Genomic DNA, 16,390 nt, shown 5'->3' on the forward strand with positions numbered 1-16,390 from the left:
TGCTGAAGGATTTGTAGTAAATTACAGATACTGTAGCATTCCACTCCTAAATTTATTATAAATATGCTTATTTAAAACAATGAGGATATTTGTCATGTAGTTAAAATAACACTCTTATACCTTGTCAAGTCAATAATACTTCTTGAATATTTTCTAAACCTAGTCTGTTTTCATACTTCCTCTCTTGTTCCCAAACTGTTTGTTCTTTTCAGCTGGTTATTCAAACCAGGATGCAATCCATATTGTGTCCTTTTGTTATCTTTTATTTATTTTATTTAAAAATTTTATTTATTTTTAATTAAAGGATAATTGCTTTATTGTGGTGGTTTTTGGCATACATCAACATGAATCAGCCATAGGTATACACATGTCCCCTTCCTCTTGAATCTCCTTCCACCTCACAACCCCCACTTTGATATTTTTTAATCTAGCGTTGTCCCTTTCTTTATAACGCTGACTTGTTAAAGAGTTGGAGCCAGTTGTCCTCTAAAATGTCCCATCTTCAGTTTTGGTTGCTTCCTAATATTTGTTTTGTTCCTGTAAATTGGAAATCAGGTCTAAAGGCTTGTCAGGATTCAGTGAAGTATTTTTGGTGACTTGTGTTTCATATTTTCTAATTTTAAGAGGCATGTAGTACCTGCTTCTCCCCACCATCAGAGATACTGAGATTGATCCTTCAATTAGGGAGTCTGCTAGTCCCTTCATTGTATATTTTTCTCCCTTATCTCCAGAACATAATCTTTTTTTTTTGTACCTTTTATACCATCACAATGTCCAGTTTCCCATTAACCATTCACCTAATGTTTTTAACCCCAATGATAATCCTTGTGTAAATCCAGACTTTGGTTGCTGGATGGTGATTTGTTGATCTGTCATTCCTTCTATGTTTATTAGCTGGTGCATGACCTTGTTTTCTGATCCTCAGAGGGATTGTTTGAGCTGCTACCTCTGATTCCAGAGTTAGTCTTACCTGAAATTTATAACAAGTAATATAGATATTTTTCAATTAGTGATATCTTTGTATTTTTACCCTTTGTTCAGGTTAACGCCTGGGTCCCAAAGCTGACCTCTAGAATATATCAAACTGTTGGGGTTCCTCAGCCATCTCTTGGGTCCTGTGCCCTCACGTCTTCTTATTCCTGTCCACAGAAATAACCCTGCAGGTCCCTTCTCTAATGTTGCACTTCTTCCCTCTTTTGTTGGGGGAACGGGGCAGGTATCTGGATGAGCTGATGAAGCTGAAAGCTCAGGCCCGTGCAGAGAACAGTGAATTCATTACGTGGAATGACATCCAGGCTTCTGTGGACCATGTGAACCTCGTGGTGCAGGAGGAGCATGAGAGTGAGTGGTCTGCTTCCGCTCCCCCAGATCATGTCACCGTCACACGCAGTGTGATGCCACCCTCCCGGGAGCACTGCCCCTAGGGGATTTTTGGAAACTGGAAAAGAAAACAAAAAAGTCTGTCCATTTAACTATCTCAAAAAGCTATGGTTGTCTATTGTTTTTAAAAACACCAGGCCACTGCTATAATTGGAGAAGTATGTAAAGAGAACTAAGGTTTTTCAGGAGGTGAAGTGAATGTGATCTGTTACTTTTAAATGCTGTTATAACAGGTTCTGACACTGCCTGGAGCTAGATCATATTGCACAAATTGTCCTCCCTAAGAGGTCTCTCACTTCAGACACCAGCTTTGAACCTGGTGTTCCCAGGTCACCGCACTTCCAAAAATATATTTCGGGGTTCCCTCCACCCCCTCAGTTTCAGTAATTGATTAGACTGACTGACTGAGCTCAGGAAGGTGCTGTACTTGTGGTTATAGTTTTATCACTGATGTTCAGTCACTCAGTCGTGTCCGACTCTGCAACCTCATGGATTGCAGCATGCCAGGCTTCCCTGTCCTTCACCATCTCCTGGAGTTTGCTCAAACTCATGTGCATTGAGTCAGTGATGCGATCCAACCGTCTTGTCCTCTGTTGTCCCCTTTTCCTCCTGACTTCAATCTTTGCCAGCATCAGGGTCTTTTCTAATGAGTCAGCTTGTTGCATCAGGTGGCCAAAGTATTGCTGCTGCTGCTAAGTCACTTCAGTCGTGTCCGACCCTGTGCGACCCCATAGACAGCAGCCCACCAGGCTCCCCTATTCGTGGGATTCTCCAGGCAAGAACACTGGAGTCGGTTGCCATTTCCTTCTCCAATGCATGAAAGTGAAAAGTGAAAGTGAAGTCACTCAGTCGTGTCTGACTCCTAACGACCCCATGGACTGTGGCCTACCAGGCTCCTCCGTCCATGGGATTCTCCAGGCAAGCGTACTGGAGTGGGTTGCCATTGCCTTCTCCAGGCCAAAGTATTGTAAAGAGTACAAATTGAGTTTTATTGTACAAGAGGACAAAAAGAGTTTTATGTAAAGAGTACAAATCAGGACCAGTCAAAAGAAACCAATGGGGTGATGTCTGGAAGGGCCCCAATTTCGAAGCTTCTGTGTCCTCAGGATATGTTGCCCTTTCCAGCCCATCAATGTGTGTCATAGCCTGGGAAGGTCACCTGAGCTTTGGCTGTCCAGAGGCTTTACTGGGGCTTTATTACTTCTGATTGATTGAATTACTTGGCAGAGTAGTTGCCAAGTAATTGAATTCAATTTCCAGTCTGCTTTTTGTGTCTGGAATAGCCAAGCAGATGTTCAGAGATCATAAGACTCAAAACCCCAACCTTCTGATCACATGGTTGGTCTTTCCAGCGTGACCAGCCCCTACCCCAGAAGTTTCTAGGGGCCCAACAGGAATCACCTGTTTGACATAAACTCAGGTGTGATCTTAGGGGCCCACCATGAACAACAAAGATACTCCTGTCACTTGGGAAATATGGTAAAGGATCTGCCTACAGTGCAGGAGACCCGGGTTTGGTCCCTGGGTCAGAAAGATGCCCCAAAGAAGGGAGTGGCTTCCCACTCCAGTATTCTTGCCAGAAAAATCCCATGGACAGAGGAGCCTGGTGGGCCACAGCCCAGGGGGTCGCATGGAGTCAAGACACAACTGAGCAACATTCACTTTCCAGAAACCAGAGACAAAGACCAGCATTTATTATACAGTGGAGTCATTATGGAAGCAGTGCAGGGACTTCTCTGGTGGTCCAGTGGTTAAGACTATGCACTTCCACTGTTGGGGGTGTGGATTCGATCCCTGGTTGAGGTATGAAGATCCCGCATGCCATGTGGTTTACCAAAAAATAAAAATTAAAGCATAGTCCAGCTGGCTGAGATACGTAAGGAGTGAACATTCCCAGTTTTATTTAGTGTTTCCTGTGAGAAATTATCAGTGATTTAATGGGAAGAGCATTGCCTTGGAGGAGGATGCCCTGAGCTTTGATTTTCCACCTGCCACTTGTTTGCTATGTGATCTTGAAGAGATACCTAAATCTCATCCTTTTATTTTTTTCTATAAAAATGTTGAACTAGTTGATTTTTAAGATTCCCTAGAATGCTTGAGTTTGGGATTGACGTGCAGACCGCTATATTAAAAATGGATAACCAACAAGGACCTACTGTATAGCACAGGGAACTCTGCTCGATGTTATGGGGCAGCCTGGATTAGACGGGAGTTTGGGGAAGAATGGACACATGTATATGTGTGGCAGAGTCTCTTCACTGTTCACCTGGAACTGTCACAGCATTGTTCATCAGCCATGCCCTAATCCAAAGTAAAAAGTTAAAAAAAAGATTCCCTTGAACCCTAGCCTTTTTGTGAGTCAAGAATATCTTTGATCACACATTGGAGTATACTTGAAAGCTATCCTGTAAAGCTAGTTTTGTCACAGTCCTCATCACTCTTCAGTTAGACCAATTAAAAATAAAACAAAAAGACTTGAGATTTCAATAGGAAAATAGATAAAAGGGAGTTTACTTAGATGAAAAAAACCCACTACATTTAAAGGAAAAGATTTAAATGCTGTTTAACATTTTGGATGGCAAATTGTAGTTTAACTCATGATGGCACTTGGGTAGAGGATTGATAGTCACTTAGCTGGTTTAAAGACTGATTCATTTATACAGTTTCTCAATTAAAAAAAATAACTTTCTGTCCACCCCTGTGTAGGGATTTTAGCCATTGGTTTGATTAACGAAGCCCTGGATGAAGGTGATGCCCAGAAGACCCTGCAGGCCTTGCAGATTCCCGCAGCTAAACTCGAGGGGGTCCTCGCAGAAGTGGCCCAGCATTATCAGGACACACTGATCCGAGCAAAGAGAGAGAAGGCCCAGGTGAGTGGCCCTGAATTGTTCTTTCTGTTCAGAGAATGCCATCCATCCTAGAGCCGAGACGGGGGCGGAGGGGGGGGTGGGGGGGGGGTGGGTTCACTCAACGACTCTCTTCCCTGGGCACCCTTAGATTCAGAGCAGTGGAATACACATGGTATAAGAGTCATAGACTCCGCCTTCCAGAACTTGTGCTATTTTACGCATTTGGTTTGTTTGTTGGTGTTTGTTGTTATGGTTGTAGACACACCTTATGTCTCTACATAAATTCTCTGTTGAAACATAAGATCCAGGAAAATGTGTCAGTTATTTAAGTATATGGTTGTATAAATGTTCAAGTGAGCATACCTATGTAACTGGTGCTTGGATTATAAAAAGCAATAACAGAAACCCCCTTATATTCCCTTATATCCTTATTCACTCCCTACAGCATGCTGGTAACCAGCATCCTGATTTCTGACACCACAGTTGATTTTTGTCTGGTTTTGAACTCTATTTAAATGAAATCATACATTATTTACTCTTGTGTCTGGCTTCTTTTGTCCCACATAATGTTATTGAAATTCATCCATGTGGTTGCATGTAGCAGTAGTTGGTTCATTCTTATTGTTATATACTATTTTGTTTTGTGGTTACATATTCTGTTATTAGTGAATTTTTGGTTGTTTCTCACTTGCTATTGCAATTAGTGCTTCTGTGAATATTTTAGTACATGTCTTTTGGTAAATGTACATATGCATTTCCATCAAGTATACATTTAGCAGTGGAATTTGTGGGTCATAGGGAATACATATGTTAAGCTTTAGTAAATAATGCCATTAACTTTTTTTTTTAATACTGGCTTTATTGAGATACAGTTCAATTTCCATATAGCTCACTACTTTAAAATGTACAGTTCAGTGGTTTTTCGTCTTTCATAGGCAATCAATTTTACAGCATAACCAAAATCAATTTTGCAGCATTTTCATCACCCCAAAAAGAAACCTGGGGGACTTCCCTTGTGGTCCAGTGACTGAAACTCCAAGCTCCCAGTGCAGGGGGCCCAGGTTCAATCCCTGTTCAGGGAACTAGATTCCACATGCTATGACTAAAAGATCCTGTGTGCCGCAACTAAGACCCAGCAAAGCCAAATAAATAAATTTTTTTTTTTAAAAGAAAGAAAATCGGTACCCGTCAGTACCGAGTCGTTACCCTCCCGTCTCTTCAGCTCTGGTACCCGTCAGTCTGCTTTATGTGTGTGGATCTGTCAGTTCTGGACATTCCATATAAATGAAATCATCAGTACAAGGTGTGGTCCTTTGTGACCAGCTTCTTTCACTTAGCTTGGTTTATTCAAACCATAGCATGCATTAGTATTTTCTTTTTATTGTTGAACAATATTCCATTGTATGGCTACACCACATTTTATTTATCTATTCAGGAGTTGATGATCATGTTTCCACTTTGTGACTGTTAGGGATAATGCTGCTACGAATATGTTTTCCAAAGTAAATGTCACACAGACAGTTTTAAAAAGTTTGTCTTGCCTCTCAGCCAGTTTGTTGAGGAAATGGATGATTTACACCTTTTTTAGTTCTCTTGATGAATAGGAAGTCACCATGTGTTTAGTAGGCCTTCAGTTGTTTGTTCTGTAATTAAAGCGTAATGACCATCTGTTTGTCTGAATTGTGGTTCATCTCCTTTTAAATTCTTCTAACTAACAACAGTTGGAAAAGGACCTCCTCAACAGTTGTGCTGAGGCCCACAACCTTGAAGATCCCTGCCATTACGTTCTTGCAGCAGGCAGAAGAGCTAAAAGAATATCTTTATTCAGGAGGTCAGATTCTTTCTGGAAAGTCAAAAGTAGTAAAACAGACCAGGGCTTTTATAAAATTGGAGGTTTTGTACACTGACACCCTTGTGGGTTCTGTAAGTTTGGGCTGTGGGGCAGGAGTTGTAGATAATACAATTTTTTTTTAAAGACGCAAAAATCAACTATGGTATTAGTCCAGTGCCTAGATTTTATTTTTAAAATTTATGTATTTATTTAGGCTGCATTGGTCTTTGTTGCTGTGCATAGGCTTTCTCTAGTTGTAGAGAGTGGGGGCTAGTCTCTAGTTGCACTGCGAGGTCTTCTTATTGCAGTAGCTTCTCTTCTTGTGGAGCATGGGCTTTAGGGTGTGTGGGCTTCAATAGTTGTGCACATAGGCTTTTGGTGCCCCTTGGCATGTGGGATCTTCCTGAACCAGGAATTGAACTGGTGTCCCTGCATTGGCAGGCAGATTCTCAACCACTGGACCACCAGGGAAGCCCCATAATATAGTGTGGATAGATCTCCTTTGATTCTGTTATCATGAGAGTACTTGACATTAATGTGTCCTAAATGTATACATGTAGCAAGTACCAGGTTCCTTTTAAGAAGATCATTATTATGCATGTCAGTTGATCCTGTGCTGTGAGTTGAATCACAACTCCCAGGAAATTTTGTAGCCAGGAAATGGAGACAAAGACATTAACTAGTTTTACTTACTCTAGTGAGAAACAGTTGGCTATCAGTTCAGTTCAGTCGCTCAGCTGTGTCCAACTCTTTGCGACCCCATGAATCGCAGCACACCAAGCCTCCCTGTCCATCACCAACTCCCGGAGTTTACTCAGACTCATGCTCATCGAGTCGGTGATGCCATCCAGTCATCTCATCCTCTGTCGTCCCCTTCTCCTCCTGCCCCCAATCCCTCCCAGCATCAGGGTCTTTTCCAATGAGTCAACTCTTCGCATGAGGTGGCCAAAGTATTGGAGTTTCAGCTTCAGCATCAGTCCTTCCAATGAACACCCAGGACTGATCTCCTTCAGGATGAACTGGTTGGATCTCCTTGCAGTCCAAGAGACTCTCAAGAGTCTTCTCCAACACCACAGTTCAGAAGCATCAATTTTTCGGTGCTCAGCTTTCTTCACAGTCCAACTCTCACATCTATACATGACCACTGGAAAAACCATAACCTTGACCAGACGGATCTTTGTTGGCAAAGTAATGTCTCTGCTTCTTAATATGCTATCTAGGTTGGTCATAACTTTCCTTCCAAGGAGTAAGCGTCTTTTAATTTCATGGCTGCAGTCACATTCCACAGTGATTTTGGAGCCCAAAAAAATAAAGTCTGACACTGTTTCCACTGTCTCCCCATCTATTTCCTATGAAGTGATGGGACCAGATGCCATGATCTTAGTTTTCTGAATGTTAAACTTTAAGCCAACTTTTTCACTCTCCTCTTTCACTTTCATCAAGAGGCTTTTTAGTCATAGGAAGCCATAAATGGAGGTCTGTCTGGGATACCAGTTTGTTGGATCAGAGCTTCCCAAACTTGACTGATCACTAGAAACCTTGAAAGGTCATTTTTAAAATACAGATTCCTGAGCTTTAACTCTGTTTCTACTAATTCAGAATCTCTAGTATGGGGCCTGGCTGCTGTGACTCTGCACAGGCCAGTGGTGGTCATGTTGTCTTTTGCTGCCTTATTAGTCCAGGAGGAGTGGACTTTGAAAGAATGAACTAAGTTTGGGTCCATGTCTAAAAAAGGAAAGAAGTTTGAGGATATAAGTTGTACCTGCTTTCATCATGTGTCAGGCCTCACTGCTCCTTTTGTTTGGGTCCTGGGAGTTAAACTTTTAGAGGATGTGACTAGAGTTTGAAGCATTTCCTTTTGCTGTGGAATAACTTTCCAGAGTCCATCAAAGGCAGAAGAATAGGGAGAATTAGAGGAAAATTTACTTACACTGCCAGGTTCAGTTGGGTACACTATAATTTAGGTATAATTGTCTTTTTTTTAAGCTTCAGCTCAGCTTTTAAGTTCCTCGTGGGAGTAGTTTTAAAAATAGCCATCTGAGTTCCAAATTTAGCAAGCGAAAGAGCTTAATTTAAATTTGGTCTGTTTTTCTTGTGTTATCTCTGTGTCTGGTTTTGGTATCAGAGTAATAAAGGCCTGATAGAATGAATTGAGTAGTGTTCCATCCTCTTTTATGTTTTAGACAAGTTTGTAAAGGATCAATGAATGTTAGTTCTTTAAACATTTGGTAGAATTCACCAGTGAAGTCATATGGTCTGAATTTTTGGTTTGGTTTTATCTTTGTAGGATGTGTTTTGATTTTTTTTTTAAACTGATTTTTATCTCTATATTTGGTATAGGTCTGTTCAGATTTTCTTCAAGTAAAATGCCTCTTTTTCTTTCACTTTGCCTTTAGGGAATTCCATTATGCATATATCTTCCCTCTACTCAAATCTGCTGAATCCCTCTAGTGAATATTTCAGTTATTGTATTTTTCAACTCCATAATTTAAAGTTTCTTTAATATATGTGTGTGTGTGTGTGTGTGTGTGATATTCTCTATTTGGTGAGGCATTATTCTCATTTCCTTTGGTTATTTGAACATACTTCAGATTGCTGACTTATGTTTTTGTCTACTTTGTTGTCTGCTTTATTTTTTTTTCCTCTTTGGACCATGCTTTCTTGTTTTTTTATACATATCTTGTAATTTTTGGTTGAAACTTAGACATTTTAATAATATAATAGAGAAGGTTTGGAAATCAGATTCTACCCCTCCTTGGGGTTTATTACTGTGCCAGCTCATTTCTGTTGTTTTTTTCTTAGTGATTTTCAGTTCTTTCAAGTCTGTATTCTTTGTCATGTGTGTCCACTGAAGTCTCTGCTTGGTTAGCTAGTGGTCAGCTAATGATTAGACAGAAATTTCCTTGAATGCCTAGAACCAGCAAAGCTTCCAGCCTTTGCTGAGGGGCTTTGTATGTGTTGGGGCCTGCCTTCAACACTCAGCTAGGCAGTTCACAGTTTTGCTTTAACCTTCACTTCATGCTTGCCCAGAGCCTCAGGGTCAGAGCTTACAGTCTTATCAGATCTTTTTTGAGCATGTGCAGAGCCTACACATGTACTATCATCTTCTCGATCCCCATCCCAGGAGTTTGTCAGAGCTTTTCAAAGCTGTCTGTGGACATCTCATTCTCTAGCTTTTCCTTTGAAGTTTTGTGGTTTTTTTTTTTTTTCTGTGCTCTACAGCTTGTGGGATCTTAGTTCCCCAACCAAGGACTGAACTTCAGGAATTAAACTCTCCCTTGGCGGTGAGAGCCTGGAGTCGTAAACACTGGACCGTCGGGGAAGTCCGTCCTTTTAAGCTCTTTGGTTAGCCTATTTTTGCCTAAGTGTTTATCCACTGCCCCAGACATCTCTGATGTGAAGCAGTTACCTCTTACTGTTTCGGACAGATACTCCAGAAAGGCTCTTTGCACTGGGCACGCTCTGAGTCAGGTCAAATAAAGAGAATCTAGCTGTGGTCTTCCACGGAACTCCCTAATGTGTCAACTAATGACAGTTCTCTGGGAGATAGATTTGAAGCAGGAAGGTGTGTATGGGGTGGGAGCGGAGGGGATGGGCAGAGCACAAAAAGGCAATAAAGCCATTTAAAGCGCCACAAACCTCACTCTTCTTACAGAGAGTCAACTGTTCTTGAATAGACTCTCTCTGACTGCTGGAAGCTTTTGGTTAATTTCTGGATTTTTGAAAAAGTTGATTCTGATGATTTTTGCCAGTGTTTTTGTTGCTTTTATGTAGAAGGGATATTTGGAGGTCCTGCCTCCACTGTTTTCACCAAGTTACTTCTCTCTTCATTTAAATTTAGTGCCTTGGGAATACTTGCTAAAAGTAGATTACTGGTCATTGGGTTAGTATTGTTTGAATGCCAAGGCATGGTATTAGTGATGCCTAAAGCTCAGCTTCTATGTACAGCAGTGCCAAATTGAATCTCAAAGACAGAATTTTGAGTGGAATAGAAAAGAATAGCTTTATTAGTTTGCTAGGCAAAGGGGGACACAGCAAACTCCTGCCTTGAAAAGCTACATGTCCCCACTTGGGGAAGACAGTGAGAAGTTTTATAGACTGATGGATGGATAGCGAAGTAAGGAAGAGTCAGCGTCATCAACCTTCAGGTCCATCTGGTCTGGGGTCTACATGCTTGTGGGCAGAATACCACACTCAGGGAAGGTCCCAGAGGCTGAATGAAAGCTTTTTCCTATAATCAAAGAAATGGGAGACAGAAAGACATTGTGACCAGGAACCCTACAGGGCCCTGCCTTAGTATCATTAGGGGTTCTCAAGGAACTCATAATTATAAATATGAATAATGTTTAAGTCTTGCTTTTCCTCACCCACCCCACAGTCTGTGTGTACACAGGCATGCATACATGCATGTAGCCCAAAACCAGCAGGTGTGCACTGACACAGCTGGACCAGTTGTTAAAATATTGAATACGTTTGTTTGGTACACTGCCTCTGTCCCAAACCTCCCAAATGTGTGGCACCCCCAGTTCTAGCTCTTTCCCTGAGCGTTTACTGTGAGCAACTAGAGGATCAATACCTAAACCATCAAGGCTCCACTTTGAATGGTCAGCACTTTTGTTAATAAATGTTTTATAGATTCATGTATGTGTGTTTCATGTGTATATGGTATTATGATGCTTTAATGTATATCTATATGTATGTATAGCACGGTTAATATACGTGATGAGTGCTAAGCTATTACATTTATATTACACATATATGTGTCTACACATTTATGAATATTTTAGGAATCATGACATGTACATACATGCCACATAAAACAAGAGAGACTTTTAAGGAGGTTTTAAGGGGTGAGAAGTGCCCTTTGTGGACTTCCCTGGTAGCTCAACTGGTAAAGAATCCGGGTCAGGAATATCTGCTGGAGAAGGGATAGGCTACCCACTCCAGTATTCTTGGGACTCCCTGGAGGCTCAGACAGTAGAGAATTCACCTGCAATGTGGGAGACCTGGGTTCAATCCCTAGGTTGGAAAGATTCCCTGGAGAAGGGAATCTGCCCACTCCAGTATTTTTGCCTGGAGAATTCCATGGACAGAGAAGCCTGGCCAGCTACAGTCCATGGTGTCGCAGAGTCGGACACGACTGAGCGGCTTTTCACTTTCACAGTCCCCTTTGCAAATGTCTGCGCTTTTGTATATATACATACAGATGGTAACTGCTCTTCTTTTGTCTGTCTGCCCCTTCCTCTCCCTGTATCTTGTGGTTTCTCCACCTCTTTTACCCCAATTACTGCCCACTCCTTGGGTTCTTATTTCTGGTCCCTGGCTGTTTACCTCTTCTAAAATGCAATCAGTGTGCTTCAAAGTGTAGTCAGAGATGTCAGGGGATGTTATTTCGGTATATTTTATATGACATTTTCACATTAAATCTGTTTCATCTTAATATCCTCCACAATATCTTGTTCAGGTTTTTAACTCTGTCGAGTGGTTTGAGTTAATCCTTAGAGCAGACTCTCACAGGAGGATGTTGGGTTTTATCATCTGATTTGATCTAATTGGAGCAGCGAGGTCCTCTTCTTTCCTTACACTGGGATGATGGTGTATGTCATCTGTCTTGCCTCTTTCAGTCAGAGGAAGGTCATTTCTATCTCATTTTCCCCTGACCCACCTAAGACACAGATCCAGTGTTTTTTTTTTTTTTTTCCTTTCATACCACAGCTCTGTCACTTGTTTCTTAGGAATGTATGAAATGTATGTATATATGAAAATGCTTGTTTTAATCCTCCTGCTTTAGTCTGCATGGGACAAAGATGACAGAACTCTGGATGGTCAGAATTTTTTTTCTTAATATTTATTTATTCAGCTGCACCAGGTCTTTGTTGTGGCACAGGGGATCTTCGATCTTCGTCTTTGATCTTAGTTGCAGCATGTAAGATCTAGTTCCCTGTCCAGGAACTGATTGAACCTGGGTTCCCTGCATTGGGTGCATGGAATCTTAGCCCCTGGACCAGCAGGGAAGTTCCCTGGATGGTCAGAATTCTTGATAAGCTGCACCTTTCTCCAGATGCAGGGAAAGCTGAGCCAAACCTCCTGGCTTTGCTTACAGGAGATTCTGTGCAGAGATAGCTCATGTATGATTAGCCTAAAAGTGAACCTCCAAATGACCTGATTCTGTGGAAGTACCCATTTTTAGGGTGCAAGGATGTTTACGCCACTTCTCTCAGAGACCACAGCTTCAGCTGTCTAGCTCATGACTTCTCAGTTTAAGTTGTCACTGACTCAGTATATTATCTCATATTGAAACTATTGCTTAGCATTGCCAGTATTTATTCATAGGACTCTTGAGAGTTGTGTGTGGCCATTTTCTATTTTGAGTAACAGAAACTGACCATTGGTAGAAAACGGCTAAGTTCTGAAGCTATTAGGTGACTTGTTCTTGTGTTCTGTTTATTGGGGTCCTTTTATCCTTTACCGAGACTATGAGCTTCTTACATTGGGACAGTGCCTATGATTGTAAGCTCAATACTTAACATAATTTAAAGTGGTCTTTCTTTCTAAAACTTTGCATTTGAGTGAAATCATTACTTTGGATTTCAGGTGCCTTCTTTTGGCCTCACCCTGTCACCAAGGCACTTTGTAAACTGCTGGGATTTGTGACTTCTTGGCTTGGCTGAATGAAATATTGTGTCTCTTCCCAATAACACAGGAGAAAAGCCAAGCCTCATCTGAGATTTTGTAGTTTCTTCAACTGCTGGGTGTGCTGAAGACAGTGAAATTTTCCATTTTCCCCCAAAGCCAAGACCCTGCCTCAGCTGACAACACAGTTAGAGTAACTGACCCCAGCTGTCTCCTGGGTGCCTTGGCAACTTATATTTATATCAAGTAGTCTTGAAGGATTTTTGAGCTACTATTTATCCCAACTGCTATTAGCTCAAGCCTCAAGAGTAGTTATTCTTGCCGGGTCTGCCAAGGTTGTCTCAAACACAGTTCTCCCAGCCTGGTCACTTTGAAACCCAAGGTGCCTTTGCCTGGAAGGAGAAAAAGACTCCATTTCTGTCTCACCCTTGTTCCTAGTATTCAACCCAGACTTCACTGGGCTGGAGAAACTCTTGTTGGCCACACTGAGTAAACTAATCACCATTTATTATGTTTCCGTGTGAAAATGTGTCTCTAAGTTTCCAACAGCTGTTTTAACTTTCAAGTTTTAGAATATAAGCCAATGATAAGCTTAAGTTCCCCATAGTGACTCCTAGCTTTACATGCGATAAGGTCTTGATAGTCTTAAAAATAGTGGTCATAGAGAATGTATTGTTATTGTTGTTTAGTTGCTAAGTCATGTCTGACTCTTTGCGACCACATGGACTGTAACCTGCCAGGCTCCTCTGTCCATGGTATTTCCCAGGCAAGAATACTGGAGTGGGGTGCCGTTTCTTTCTCCAGGGGATCTTCCCAGATCAGGGATCGAACCTGTGTTTCCTGAATTGGCAGGCGTATTCTTTACCACTGAGCCACCAGGGAAGCCCCCCAAAATATGTAGAGAATATTTACTCCCTCTGAATATTGCTGGCAAAGAAGGCTTTTTTAAAAAAAAGTACTGCACATTCATATGCATGCTGTGGTCCTTGCCAGTGTTTAAGTCCCTGGGTCTCTTCCCAGTTTGGACCTTTTGCTCCTTCTAGCTGCTCTTGTCCTCCTGAATGACTGGAATTCACCTTCCTACACCCGTCACTTACATTTGAGGTATTTTTCGTGTAACCCTTTTACCAGTTTTTGATGTTGGCTTCTTCCAGTTGACTATTCCATTTGTCTTGTCTTGTATGTTTGAAACCTCTTCCTCTGTCTCTCATTGAGTCTCAGAAGCCACCATCATGGCATGTACCCTGATTTCATGACTCTAAGATCATTTTGCTCTTAATGGTTTGTAGGAAACCCAGGATGAGTCAGCTGTGTTATGGTTGGATGAAATTCAAGGTGGAATCTGGCAGTCCAACAAAGACACCCAAGAAGCACAAAGGTGTATGTATCAGTTTATTTCTGTTCTGATGGAAAGTGGGGGGTGGCAAGGTGTTCCCGTAGCTCAGTACTCAGCTTGACCAAGATAGAGGGCTGGGGATTCTCTGATTGCCTACTGGTTACAACTTGGCACTTTCATCGCAGAGGCCCAGGCTGTATCCCTGAATGGGGAACCATGCCACCTGCCGGGTGGTGTGGCCAAAATTTAAAAAAAAAAAGATAGTTGCAGGGGGGACAGTATGCTAGTAAGCAAATCTAGATGCTTTCTAAACTATTCCAGTAACAGTTCTCTCCTGGGATAGTTGCCTTAGGAATCTTTGCCATCAATGAAGCAGTGGAGAAAGGCGATGTTGGCAAAACACTCAGTGCCCTTCGTTCCCCTGACGTTGGCTTGTATGGCGTCATCCCCGAATGTGGTGAAACTTACCAGAGTGACCTTGCTGAAGCCAAGAAGAAAAAACTGGCAGCAGGTGAGTTATGAGTAAATCAATATGTGTCCTGAAAATAAGAGCTTAGAAATACCACGGAACTGAGGAAGAGGAAAGGGACAAGCTATAGGGAAAGGTACTAAAGAAGTACAGTAGGGGGCTTACTGTAAAGACCCAAGGAGATAATATTCCTGTGTTTAAAAATAACTTTTTCTTCCCCTTGAGTATGGCTAACGTTAAGAAGGTCAATTTTCTGAAAATGTTTCTTTCATAGGATATAGTTCTGATTACCTAAGCCTATAAGATACTTAAAAGTAGTTCATCTGCAGAAAGAGGGGAATAAAGATAAGATATTTTATCCCGTTTTATGCCCCCTCCCTTTTTTGAAAATTAACTAGAAAGACTGAATGGTTGCAGTCTTTTATGAAAACAGTTTTCTGACACACGTGGTCTTACTTCAGTGTAGGCTTTGAAAGGAGCAGAGGTAGTCAAGGTCAGTTTCCACATGTGGACTTCATAGGTATTTTCTTTTTATAGTGTGGACATGAATGAGCTAGATGTTACAGAGTCATAATTTAAGAGGGACTTAGGATCCCTCTTTACTCTCACAGACCCAAGGGGTAGGCTTTGGGAATGGTGTTCATTTAGGTTGTTCAGCCTGATCAGAGTGTCCTATAGGATTAGACATGTGGCTATGGGGAGTGTGGCTCTGAGTTTCTTGGATCTTTCCTTTATTTTATGTCAGGAGATAACAACAGCAAGTGGGTGAAGCACTGGGTGAAAGGTGGATATTATTATTACCACAATCTGGAGACCCAGGAAGGAGGATGGGACGAACCCTCAGACTTTTTGCAGAATTCCATGCAGCTTTCTCGGGAGGAGATCCAGGTAGGTCACATTTCTTCACAAAAGAAGGAGCTGAGAGACAGTACCTGTAGTTTAGAGGTTATACTACTTAGGAAGAACAAGGGTAAATACAACTACTCTTAATCTTTCCCAGTTTACATACTTAATCTCTTTTCTGACTATCCCACAAACTCCAAACTTTACTGTATTAGAATATAGCCTGCATTTTCACATAAAGTTAGCATTTTTTTATCGCAGCTTTTAAAACACGTCTTTCCCATCCCCTATGTCTTTGCTGATGCTGTTCATTCTTTTTAGGATTTCTTCATTCATTTGACACTTTCTGAACACCTCCTGTCCTCCTACATGTACCAGATATTCTTCTGCGCATCAGAGGTGTAATCATAAACAAAACAAAGTCGCTGCTAATGTGAGATGTCCCTCCCCTGCCATCTACATCTGTCAGAATTCTGGCTGTCCAGGCACACCCATCTCAAGTGTCACCTCCTCTGTGTAACGTAGATCAGTGCTCTCCAGAACTTAACATGTGTATGTGAAAAACAAACAAACAAACAAACATGTTTGTGAGTCACCTGGGATCCTGGTGACATGAAGGCTGACTCTGTGGGTCTGATGTGAGGCCTGAAATTCTACATTTCTGACCAGCTCCCAGGTGATACTGGTGCTGCTGGTTCAGGGATATACTTTTAAATACCACCTACTTACATAATCGTGTCTCCCTTGTCTTTGAAAAAAAAAAAAAAAGACAAAAATTTTAATCCTGTAGAGCTCTCCTGATTCAGTCTTGCCTGTAAGTTCATACTCTGTTCTTACTAAATGCCTTTAAGTCAGTCTGTCCTTCATGAATTCATTCTCCATTACCATTCAGGTCTTAGCTCATGGCTATCCAGCTCTTACTTTAGTAAAACTCCTGCTTTAGACTGTATCAGTGGCCTTTTAATTGCCAAGTTCAGCGAGGAGGTGTGCTCTCGTCATAGGTGACCCTTCGGTGTGTCTGCTTCCTTGAACCCTCGACTCTTTCGGCT

The 16,390-nt window shown here is 41.6% G+C and overlaps 1 protein-coding gene across 1 annotated transcript in view; it reads left to right on the plus strand.

Moving 5' to 3' along the window:
- Positions 1-16,390, plus strand: part of IQGAP1 (IQ motif containing GTPase activating protein 1) — a 100,544-nt gene that overhangs the window by 57,619 nt on the left and 26,535 nt on the right. Inside the window, exons 14-18 of the mRNA XM_020911254.2 lie at positions 1,217-1,341; positions 4,087-4,250; positions 13,983-14,073; positions 14,373-14,540; positions 15,244-15,386. Of these exons, the coding sequence (XP_020766913.1) occupies positions 1,217-1,341; positions 4,087-4,250; positions 13,983-14,073; positions 14,373-14,540; positions 15,244-15,386 (691 nt within the window). The remainder of the gene's footprint in view (positions 1-1,216; positions 1,342-4,086; positions 4,251-13,982; positions 14,074-14,372; positions 14,541-15,243; positions 15,387-16,390) is intronic.

Source organism: Odocoileus virginianus, chromosome 16 (genome assembly GCF_023699985.2).
Source record: "Odocoileus virginianus isolate 20LAN1187 ecotype Illinois chromosome 16, Ovbor_1.2, whole genome shotgun sequence".
In the NCBI taxonomy this organism is placed as follows: domain Eukaryota; kingdom Metazoa; phylum Chordata; class Mammalia; order Artiodactyla; family Cervidae; genus Odocoileus; species Odocoileus virginianus.